The sequence below is a fragment of the Syngnathus floridae genome, chromosome 16, assembly GCF_059516105.1.
Source record: "Syngnathus floridae isolate MCC-2025c chromosome 16, RoL_Sflo_1.0, whole genome shotgun sequence".
In the NCBI taxonomy this organism is placed as follows: Eukaryota; Metazoa; Chordata; class Actinopteri; order Syngnathiformes; family Syngnathidae; genus Syngnathus; species Syngnathus floridae.
Genome location: NC_142428.1, coordinates 2,891,834 through 2,902,920, shown reverse-complemented (window position 1 = coordinate 2,902,920; position 11,087 = coordinate 2,891,834). Strand labels below are relative to the sequence as shown.

The window sequence follows — 11,087 nt, the reverse complement described above, 5'->3', positions numbered from 1 at the left end:
ATCAGCTTAACCAGAAAGAAAGAGCATGATATATCTACTTGTTTGCAATGATAAAATAGTCACGTAACTAAAACAGTTTGTGAAAAGTTTATTAATCAGACAACAGACGTGACGCAATCACAAAACCAATCAGTTTAAGTTGTTTTGCTATCACAAGAAATCGAGTGAGCTTTATTTCGAATGAGCGAAATGGCTGATTGGAATTTCCGTGCATAGTTACATACTGACAGTGCAACGAAATTCATCTTGTTGGAAAGGTGACAGCAGTGAAGGCAACAGCCTCATCTCAAAGGATGGCACCTGCACGGAAATAAATACGCTCACTCAGGCCCTGATGCAAATATTACCGGATACGGCTTAATTGAAGCACATTAGAAAGAAAAAATAAAACAAAAAAAATAGGGATTTCTTGTGGAAGCACATCCAAACTAAAAATGACAAAAATAAGGATAAAGGAGCCAAACCTTCACAGAATTTCACAAGGACAATCATGTACACAACGTTTGGCCTCTCAGTGTTTGCTCTCGGCGGAGGCCGAGCGGGACCGCGAACGGGACCTGGAGCGGGACCGCGACTGGTTGTTCTGGGCCGGGGGCGGCGAACGGGAGCGGGACCGGGGGGAGCGGGAACGGGACTTTGAGCGAGACTTGGACCGTGACTTGGAACGGGATTTGGAGCGGGACTTGGAACGGGAGGGGGAGCGGTCCCCGGCTTTGGGGCCGCCGCCCGACGTCTTCTTTTCTGGAGTGCGGCTGGGCGTGCGTGAGCGGCTGCGGCTCCTGGAGCGGTTGCGACTCCTGGAGCGGCTGCGCGAGTAGCTGCGGCTACGGGAACGGGAGCGAGATCGGCTCCGGCTGTGGCTGGAGGGGCAAAAATATTCGGAAATAAATAAGATTCTCCATTCTACCCTTTGCTCAAAGTACTAAATTGAGCACCTGAATTACTTTGAATTTGCTTAAAAGAGCAAAAAATATTTGTATCAGATATTCTACTGTTTACTAAATAAACTGCATTCTGTGATTTTCACGGACTCACTTGCGACTGTCCTCAAAGATTTTGATCTTGCGTCCGTTCAGCTCCGTGCCGTCCAGCTTGGAGATGGCGTTCTTCATATCGCTGCGGGATGCAAACTCAACAACCCTGTGGCCCCGCCCCCGGAGAGAGAGATGAGTCATCGTGCGTTTGATAAAAGGAGAAAAGAAAGGCCGAGCCGGCTCCGGAAAGCTCACCCTTCGTTTTTGTTGGGTCTGTGTGCGTCAACAAAGGTCACCTCGCCGGCTTTTCTCATCAGGTCTTTGAGGTCCTGCGCAAGAGCACGAGTTAGAACAAGAGTGGCGCACGGCGGCCCCCTCGGGAACCTGAGGCTTTGTTGACACCTGGAGGGGAGAGACACGAGCAAACAGCAACAATGGCAACACATACACACACACACACTCACTGGCTAGTCTAGTGTGCAGACTGTCATGTTAGATGTTGTGGATTAAAAAAAAAAAAAAAAAAAAAAAAAGGTTTATAGCCACTATTAAAAATTATAGCTGTTAAAAAAAGAATTGGAAAAAGGACAATTAAAAAGAGATGATTACACATTAGCCTTACTCACCGACGACCGAGTGACGCCGCAGTTGGGTATTTCTATGTTTTGGCCGAGCAAATAGTGTGGAAAAGTACTTCTACAGAGCAGGGGTGGGCAAAGTATTCACAAATATTTGCCCAACCCTGACGACGCTTTCGGCGTCGACAGTACAGACTTGCGTCACTGGTAACCCGCAGGAAAAAAATCAAATAAATGAACACAAAGTCACATGAGTTGTAATGCTACTTACCGTGACCATTACCAGGAAGACATTAGCATAGCGCCACGTGTCCAAATAGCAAATGGGAACCAATGCAGTGTTAAGCCCTCGAGAAACGACCTCGACCTCCAGGCCTCCACAAGTACGGAACCACCAGAGAGCGAGTAGTAGCAGTGGGAGGAGGGGGGCACTCAACACCCCGTCACAGCAACAGAAAAACACCCCAAAGAGGGCGGCTTGTGGCCCTCCCGCAGATTTGAGAGGACGTTACAGCAGTCGGGGATGCCAGCCCACAGAACCTCCAGACCGGCTTACGGACCTCCTAAGGCTACCGTATCCTGCGCTAGACCACTTTCGCCCGCTACCGGGGCCCAGCCAAGACTTTAGACCGGCGGCAACTGCGTGTAAGGAGAGGCACCAAATGGACACCATTCAGAACACAACCAGGAGAGAGGACGCCACACACTTGCGAGCCCTCCGGGGAGGGTCGTGCGTTGGCCGATTTTTTATTTTATTTTTTTGACACTAGACAACCATAAAAGGCTGTTTTTTTACACTAGCCAAATAACAGCATTTATTTTCTGCTTTTACGCTCGCTCTCTCTGGGAGAAAAACAAAAGTGCATTTGTTAGCCAATTCGCTAGGGGGACTCGTATTGACTCGCCCCCATTGCTAATATGCTGCATCAATTTGGAAAAAACAAACTAATATAAAAGCTAGGAGTACTTAGCAATGGAGACTTTTGAATGAACACAAAGGCCAAGACTGCTCTTACCTGCCAGCTGATGCGTGACGACAGGTTCTCCACTATCAACCGGTGATCTGTGCGCACTGGAGGTCCATACCTGCATGGACACGCGTGGAAAAATTGAGCTTAGCAGAAAATGTACCCAATATTTTACAAGCAAATTATTGCAGGAAGCCCCGACGTACCTGGAGCCACTACTGCGCGATTGCCGATAACCACTAAAGCCTCCCATTCTGGAGCTGGAGCTGCTGCTGCCACCACTGACAACCCCCCTTCCTCTCCTGGAGCGAGCGTGCTCTATGGTGACCCTGCAACACAACGGGCGGGAAGGGAAAGTCCACGTGAGCGGCCAATAAAACAAACACACACGTGTACTTTGGACAGCAAACTCACCTCTCACTACACAGTTCTTTGCCGTTGAGTTCATACACGGCATCATCTGCATCCCTATGATCATCAAACTCCTAAAAAAATACAAAAAGTTGATGAGTTCCTTGAGTGCAAAGTCACTCTTTTCCCCCCAAATATTGGTTAGATATTGTCATGCAAATCAAAGCTGGGCGATCACTGACCACAAAACCAAATCCATTCTTCAAGTTGATTTCCCGGATCCGTCCGAAGCCCTTGAAGAACTTCTCCACGTCCCTCTCTCTGGCGTGTGGGCTCAGGCGGCCGATGAAGACCCGACTGCCGCTCATTATCTAGTAAGATGAGAATAAGTCACAAAATATAAATATTGTAAGACATTTTAAACTTGATTGATGACTCAATTACGAGCTATTTTATTTTTTATTTTACTTTTATCTCCTCTACAGAACAATATATAATTGTTCTGTGATATTTACATTATTACATTACATTATTTATGGAATAAGAGATCATATTTTACTGAGGCACAATTAACACTAACCGACTTTTTTGTAAATTATATTAAATTAAACTGGAAGGCATTCACTACCGACAATCGTCAGGGGCCATAAATAACTAAATAAATTAAAACCGATATCATACACACTCATATACAATGTTATGCCCCAATCAATTGCCTATATTTCTCATTTATTTCTCTCCCGACTTAAAAGTTAATTTCGCGGATAGAATCAAAGTCCAACCATACAGAAAGCATCTGAGGCCTGGGCAATCCATAACTACCACGACGTCGCGATGTTTCAGCGCAAACGACGGTTTGAATTGCAGTTAAAACACAAAAGGAAAATTCACAGTTCATGATCTGCTTTAAAACGATTACTGGACTAAAAAGTGTTGAAAATAAACACAACAGATTGATTAGTTTCTGAAACGTTGGAGCCTTCTTTTTTTAGCTTGCCACGATGTCGGTTAGCCACAGGAAGCTAACGAGCGTTAAGGTTGTGAAATAAAACTATTTGCGCCAAATTTCCACCAACAAATTGGACAACTAATGAGCTGATGTGGATGTTAAAAGTATTTTGTGTCGGGTCTTACCTCGGCTTGGCCTAAAAACGTCTGTGGTTAAGTTGAAATGGTTCAAAGGACTCTGCTACTTCTTGCTTCTGTCTTGGCTCTGATCGACTACCTCAAAATGGCGAACAACCGGGCGTTATTACGAAACCCCACTTGCCTTCTCGCCGTACGTGCTCTACTGCAATATGATTGGCTGTCCAACCGCTCTATTGGAAAATGATTGGCTGCTGTCTCCGGTTAAGACACGCCCTAAAAGTATGCACTAGGAAGTGCAGTTCCTAGTTGGGCGGAGTCCTTTTTTTAATATATAAATGATACTGTTAATTTTTAATTTTTATTCTGTACGAATGTGATGGATATATGGAACTGACGTTTGATTATTTTCTGAGCAGCCAAGTGCAGCCAGTAATTTTGCAGTGGGGCACGTTGTGCCTAGAACTTCGTGGAATTAATAATGCTACCACTAGAGGGCGCTCACGTATCACTAGTGGGACTTGGCTGGACCACACATGGAGAATCATCCATCCATCCATCATCCATCCACTTATTTTTTGTGTATTCATGTGTTCATTTTTGAAGCAACTTTTTAATTTTGAAGAGCAATGTTCCAGCCTCCTAGAACATCAGAACTTTATTTTTATGGTGGCAGCTTTGTGTTGAATTCCATCTAACATGGCAAGAAATTTCCAGGAAAAAAAAAACTTGTGTTTTGCCATAGAAATGTAATGAATGGGGAGAAAGAATTTATGTACCTCAACAATTTCAGCAAAAAAAAAAAAAGATTTTGAAATCGGTGAGTCACAGTTGAGACATTCAAGAATAACAAGCATGAGCAGAAGCAGGTCCGCACACGAGGACGGCATCACTCCAGAGTCCAGACCGCAAGAAAAACACAAGAATCGGTGTCATGGAAAAACAACCTTAAAAATCTCTCGCATAAGAAGGAAAGAAACAATGACAAAAGGTTCCACGTGTTCAAAAGACAGGAAGGAACTGGATTTGTGCACACAAAAGCGTTCCCATTTGCCAGGCCCTCAGGGAACATTTTCGACGCCATCCAAATTGTCTCCGAACCATCAAATGAAGTCTTTTTTTTGTTTGTTACTTTGTTGACGCAAACGTTTGGCCCTGGAAAAGAGACAAAAGCAGGCAGGACAAATTGTCATGTGCTTTCGGGAACATTATGGCTCTTTGAAGGGGTACTAAACCCAAAAGAAAGAAAGGATTTGACAGAATTATCGGCGAATCATAAAGATGTGACCAGGAAGTCGAATTTCTGCGTTCTTTGTCGAACATGAACTCGACAACATTGTTAAAAATAACAGCACGGTTTATTAGATAAGACACAGTAGTGATGCACAAAAAAACAATACTGTATATAAAAATGTGTTAGCTGAAGCAGCGAGTGGTCTGCTCGTAAAAGATTTTAGTGGTGAAGCAGTCTTACTTTAGATAAAAACAAACTATTTTTCCGTCAAGTCACAGCATCGATTTTCCAAACAAACCATAACAAAAGCGTCATTGCACATCGAGACAACACATGTACATTTCACTTTCTATGTTTAGCTATACAAATGTGTTGAAGAGTTCCAGCTAGTGGTTGTGGACATGAAATGATGGCGTGTTGGCGTGTCATACGGGTGGCGAGTAGTTGTAGTGGTTGGGGCGTTGCGGGCTGGGCTTGTGTTCAAGTTGCTCGTCGTCCACGGCGGCGTCCGTCCGCGTGCACGCCGGCTCGCCGCGTTGCTTGAAAAAATCTGAGACGTATTTAACCTGAATGAGGAATAAAATCAAAATATGTTAAATAGCGCACTAGCTCCTAGCTTAATGCTAACACACAAAGTATACAATTTTCAAACATTTCAGCGACATTTGACGTCCTGCTGTACTCACCGTGAGAACCGCGATGAGCGCCCCCTGCAGGAGTCCCACCAGCACGTCGCTCCAGTGATGCTTAAAGTCGGAGACGCGTGTGTAGCCCACGTACAAGGAGAAGGCCACCAGGAAAAACTGGATGGTGGGACGCACCAGACGCGTCCACTTGCCTTGCATACGGGCCTGCACGTACAGCTAAGGAGCATCGTCTTAAAGTCAGTGTGTGTGTGTGTGTGTGTGTGTGTGTGTGTGTGTTGTGATGTAAACTCACAGAGAGGAAGAGCATGCAGTACATGCCGAACGACGAGTGCCCTGAGTAGAAGGACAACCTGAGCAATGAGAAACAGCAATGAGCGATTAAATAAGAAGATCAAATTATTCCAAATCATTTACATAAAAATAAAAAGACATTATTGTATTTATGGGATCATAAATCACCTGGACTCGGTGACATTGCGCAAGCTCCCGGTGCAGTTGAGGTGGAGCTGGTACCCGTTGCAGCTGGTGGGGGCGCACACGGACAAGAAGTTTGGTCTGGGGCGTCCGATGGTGAACTTGGCCAGGTCGGTGAGCGACTGGCTGACGGCCGCCCCGAAGAGGAAGGTGCCCACGATTTTGTAGAGCGCCGACAGGTATTGGTTGAACTGGGAGTTGGAGTGCAGGCGCTTGGTGTGCACCAGGTAGGCCTCGCCGGTCGTGATCTGAGCGGGAGGAACCGTGTTGTTAAGCGTCAAGGATGAGAAGACCGGCTTCTTACTCACGATGACGATGGAGCTGGTGATGGTGACGGCAGCCATGGCTCCGTGGGAGATGGTGTCTCTCCTGTAGGGGTAGTTGATGCTCTCGTCATCGCAGTAGATGCCTCTCTGGTACGGTGTGAACATCAGCGTCAGGATGGCTGAGGGCAGGGACGCTGAAGAAAGAAAATATTGCAAAAGGGATTTTATCTTCAACATAATAAACCTAGGATATTTCCAAGCGTCCAGTGGTATCATTTGAACCCGTGGCCGATCAGGAAACAGCTAAAACCACACATTAAAAAAAAAACAGCCGCTCCAATGAAACGTCATGAGCGTTGCCATGGCGACCTTGTCGAGTCCAACCTTTGACTGCGTATCGTCGCGGCCCTCGACAATCTCCGTCAACAGGTAGGGGAAAAAAAAGTCAAAGGGCAACATGCTTTGTGACAAAAAAGACTCCAAGTGCAAGTCGAAATAAAAAGCGGGGATATATTGCTGTCTCTTAAATCTACGCCGAACAATAGTCTACAATCCAAATGACTTTTCCTGTTTTCCTCAACTGGTCATTCCGCTGCCAAAGCTAATAACGGGGAAGAATGGATGGTTTGCTTAGGCTCGGGTTTATGAAGTACGAGAACGAGAGAGCGCTCTCCGTGAACACGTTGCTTCCTTCCTCCAGAGTGTGGGACCGAAAGAAAACGCAACCAAATACGCACCGTGGTGACCTGTTGCGAAGAATAGAATTCTGCTGCCAATAGGATACGACTGGGGTTTATAATTTCCTATATCAATATTTTAACAGAATTCCAAAATACTTCATTTTAGGATTTGACTTCAAAATAATTACTACTTTCCTATTACTCATGGCGTCAGCCAATAGGTGAGTTTCCCATAAAAAAAAAAAAAAAAAAATACGTAGACCAAAAAAATTAAATATAAACACAGCTCTAACAATTTTCTGATTTAGATGAAAGCCCACGTCCATTATTTCGGTTGGCCGAGCGTGCGCCGCCCAGCCACTGTTTACTCTGCAGGGTGCTAGCATAACATTTTGATAAGCGAGTGCTTGTGCGACACAAGTCGGCTGCCAGCGTGGCCGCACGGTCGGCCGCAGTTGTGCAACGGCTTGCCTTCAAAACAAACACGCCACTGACGCGCTAAACCACCATCTAGCCTGCTTTGTGAGGAAGTCAACTCCTCTTTGGTTGAGACGTAGCAAAAGATTACGGCATTTAAAATTTGGTTTGAACAAAAATTCATCTCCGCTTTCTGTGGCTAGACTTTTATTAAACCCTTAAAGCAGATTGCATGGGACCAGGGCCGGAACTATGGGGTGGCCCCCGCCCCATTGCTACCTGTACATTTTTAAATTTTTCCTTTTATTTGGTTTATTCACGTCAACTTTTAAATCAGAAATTAAGAGGTGCTTAAGATGAGAGTTTCCCCTGAGTAGAGATTTGAAAAGCAACAAGGGAAAGGATACTTTCAAGCGTTCCCAAAACCCCCCACGATTGCACACTGGAAAAATAAACAAGATGGAATTTGGGATCAGAGACAAGTACAACTTCCTCTTGACCCTCGGCACCAGCAGGAAGTGGAAAGTGTTCCTGTTTTTCAAGGCCTGGACGATGACGATGGTGGCACGGACAGACGGACGGACGGACGGGAGCAGGTACATAAGCGGCCAACGTCGCTGAAGTTGCAAAATGACAACCGCAAATTTCCAATAGCGCTGCGCCATGCTCTATCTGCAAGCTAACAATTAGCTTTAGATATTACATTAATAATTAATCGGACTAAAGTGAAAATTTAACAGCATGACTATCCATTTTTTACCGGAAAGTTCAATCGCTGACAATTTCCGCCAAAAAGTTAAATTTGTAACGCTGACCTCTTTTAGCTTGCTGTGAAAGAAGAAGCAGGTCCCGCTTCAGAAAAAAAAAACGACCTTTGAGAATATTGAAACGAGAGATAGCGGCACCCCACAAGGATTTTTTTAAAATAACATTCTCTCTAAACACCGGACGCGTGAAACATGAGTGAACTGAAAAGGCATGATGGGACTTCACACACACACAAACACACTTTCTCTTCAGCTTCTCGCTTTCATTTTCACACGGGAATGTGAGGCAGCAAAAGTCAATAGTTCCCACTTTTACTCCGACACACATTTGGCAGATCCTGAGAATATGCGTGTGTGAGTGACATTTCAACTTTTCCACAAAACGCCACATGAATCTGCAGAAGGGATGAACGATTTATCGTTTTGGAATCGGAATTCCAGACAACGCCGTTCTCCCGGCTGACCCATAATTTGTCGTGTCGGCTATTTAATACAAGTCCTCAAAAATAAAATCCACGTGGTATCAGTGATTAGTATCGGTTCATCCAAAACGATTTCAACTTTATCTCGCCCCTATTCTGCAAAAAAAAATCATCGTGGACGTTCAACGATGGAGAGCTAACACAAAGTGACAGGATGGATGTTTGACCGCTGAGGGGAAGGGAGCAAAATAAAACACACACATTGAGAGTTTAGCTCCAATCAGCACATTCCAACAGCTCCATCTGTCTCACACACACACACAATTTGGCAGTCGGCACTTTCTAATGATCATTTAAGATATTTAGCGGACATGATATATAAATATAAATAACCACGCAAAGATGACATCACAAGCACACTAAAACTACTCGCTCATTTCATCCCGACAGGTCTTAAGAAGTGTTGAAAGTGTGCAAGGGGGGAGGAAAAGATTTGAGAATTGTTATTATCATTCCTGCCTGTCAGTCAGCAGGTAGGGCAAAGAAAATAGCGTCAATTGAATTTTGTTTGTTTGTGACTATCCAGAGGGACAAATCAGCCGTTGCATTTGAAATCTCTGGAAACCCGAGCTTTGCACCGCCGGCGAGCCAAACGTGCTGATAGACTTGCAACAACCAGCTATTTTTACTCTCCTTTCCAATCGGTAATCCTTAGTGGGAGGGGAGGGGGGGGGCTTAAAGGTCATGAAGATTCTCAGTAGAGGGGGTCATGAACTGATATAGCCAATAAAGGAATGATATCTAATAATTCCATTCCAACTTTGAGGAGCACAGCAGCTCCCGGGATCTTCCCATGTGGCACCACCAACACCTGAAAGACGTCAATTCTGTCAAGTTTGAGTGTCATCGAGGAGACCCGAGCAAGTCGCGACAGGCCGTTTTGTTTGCCGTACACACACACATACACACACATACCTGGTTGAGTGTTTGTGTCTCTTATACAGACCTGAAGAATTGGAAAACGTGCAGACAACACAAGGCTCACTTTAAAGAAATAAATTTTGTAATAATTTTCATGCAAAATATTATTTTACTTAATATATGTATACAAACAACTGACCAATTTTAGGAAATGAATCCAAGAACTGCTTACCACATGACTAATAATAATATATTTTATCACCATTATTAATTCATGTATTTTTCCAATCAATTCTGGAAAACTTGTTCTAATCGAACAGTCCTAAATAATTTTACAATACTTTGTGTGTGTGTGCAAGCCTGCAGCATTCTTTAAAGTGTATGTGTTGTGTGTGTTGGGAAACACACACCAACTGTGGCCTGTTTGAACAAGATAGAGAAGTTTCAGTACGGCTACGCTAACCCACTAATTCCAAAACCTTTTTTTTTTCGTCATGTGAGATCATGAGGTTTGCCCATTTAAAATTTAAATTGACATAATTCAAATGGTCATCTATCTTTGCCGATGACGTATAGTGACAGGCAGAACAATTATGGAATAAAACACTTTTTGGAGAGGAAAATATGTGCATTGGCTGAATAAAGTTTGGGGAACTCAGACACCATCTGCATGTTTTCTAGTCTAGTCTGCATGGTGCAACTTGTTGTGAGGCCAACGATGAGATGATAAATGCACAAAGCACGTGCATGAGTGAAGCAATCTTATTTAGTTGGATTGAACAATCAAAGGTAGAAACTCACCGATGAAGACGCAGAGAACATCCACAACCACCAGAATTACCTTCTTGCCTTGCTCTGTCATGTTTGCTGTCCTAAAAGAACCACAAAGTTGATGTTTAAGTGGCGCCGCGTCTGCCGGCCCTGCTCTTCCTTCCGCCCCCTCGGCGTACCTGTGGTGCTGTGGCGGGTTGGTGGGTGGGTGGGCCACGGTGGTGTTTGGGGAGGGCTTGACGTCAGGATTCAGGGGAGGAGAGTTCGCTTTACCCGGCCTTGTTTCCACCACCACCTGGAGGAGAGACTGGGAAGGTGCTGGCACGACGCCCTCCCTCACCGGATGACAATCGAGATCACTTATCATCATTTTGCCTTTATGGACACAAGAGGGCGCTCTTGAGTGGATGAAGCTATTTGATCATGGTGGTCCCTCGGAACTTCCATCATTGGACTTTGAATTTTCATATTTTATGAAAAAACAAACAAGAAAAAAGTTATACACGCAGGAGTAGTAATAGTAGTATTTTT

General features: G+C 44.6%; 2 protein-coding genes across 2 annotated transcripts; both read right to left on the bottom strand.

The window, feature by feature from the left end:
- Window positions 1-75: 75 nt before the first annotated feature.
- Window positions 76-4,168, bottom strand: srsf5a (serine and arginine rich splicing factor 5a). The gene is made up of 8 exons (XM_088401028.1): window positions 4,006-4,168; window positions 3,114-3,242; window positions 2,935-3,005; window positions 2,727-2,849; window positions 2,569-2,638; window positions 1,230-1,303; window positions 1,036-1,140; window positions 76-860 (listed from the first exon to the last, which is right to left on the bottom strand). Exons 2-8 carry the CDS (start codon window positions 3,237-3,239, stop codon window positions 512-514), a joined length of 918 nt encoding a protein of 305 aa, XP_088257154.1. The 5' UTR covers window positions 3,240-3,242; window positions 4,006-4,168; the 3' UTR covers window positions 76-511.
- A 1,125-nt stretch (window positions 4,169-5,293) lies between these two features.
- LOC148385032 (phospholipid phosphatase 2-like) lies at window positions 5,294-10,873 on the bottom strand. The gene is made up of 7 exons (XM_088401218.1): window positions 10,736-10,873; window positions 10,587-10,657; window positions 6,621-6,772; window positions 6,298-6,560; window positions 6,131-6,188; window positions 5,878-6,054; window positions 5,294-5,757 (listed from the first exon to the last, which is right to left on the bottom strand). The coding sequence occupies exons 2-7, from the start codon at window positions 10,645-10,647 to the stop codon at window positions 5,617-5,619; spliced, it is 852 nt and encodes a 283-aa protein (XP_088257344.1). The 5' UTR covers window positions 10,648-10,657; window positions 10,736-10,873; the 3' UTR covers window positions 5,294-5,616.
- Between the last annotated feature and the right edge of the window lie 214 nt (window positions 10,874-11,087).

What these genes read in the sequence shown, in the direction of transcription:
- srsf5a (XM_088401028.1), bottom strand. Translation starts at nt 3,239, where the DNA reads ATGAGCGGCAGTCGGGTCTTCATCGGCCGCCTGAGCCCACACGCCAGA. An exon ending in TCGCGCAGTAGTGGCTCCAG is followed by an intron (nt 2,639 to 2,726) that starts GTACGTCGGGGC and finishes GTGTCCATGCAG; the next exon opens with GTATGGACCTCCAGTGCGCA. An exon ending in AGACCCAACAAAAACGAAGG is followed by an intron (nt 1,141 to 1,229) that starts GTGAGCTTTCCG and finishes GCGGGGCCACAG; the next exon opens with GGTTGTTGAGTTTGCATCCC.
- LOC148385032 (XM_088401218.1), bottom strand. Translation starts at nt 10,647, where the DNA reads ATGACAGAGCAAGGCAAGAAGGTAATTCTGGTGGTTGTGGATGTTCTC. An exon ending in TCACCAGCTCCATCGTCATC is followed by an intron (nt 6,561 to 6,620) that starts GTGAGTAAGAAG and finishes CCTCCCGCTCAG; the next exon opens with ATCACGACCGGCGAGGCCTA. An exon ending in ACTGCATGCTCTTCCTCTCT is followed by an intron (nt 6,055 to 6,130) that starts GTGAGTTTACAT and finishes GATGCTCCTTAG; the next exon opens with CTGTACGTGCAGGCCCGTAT.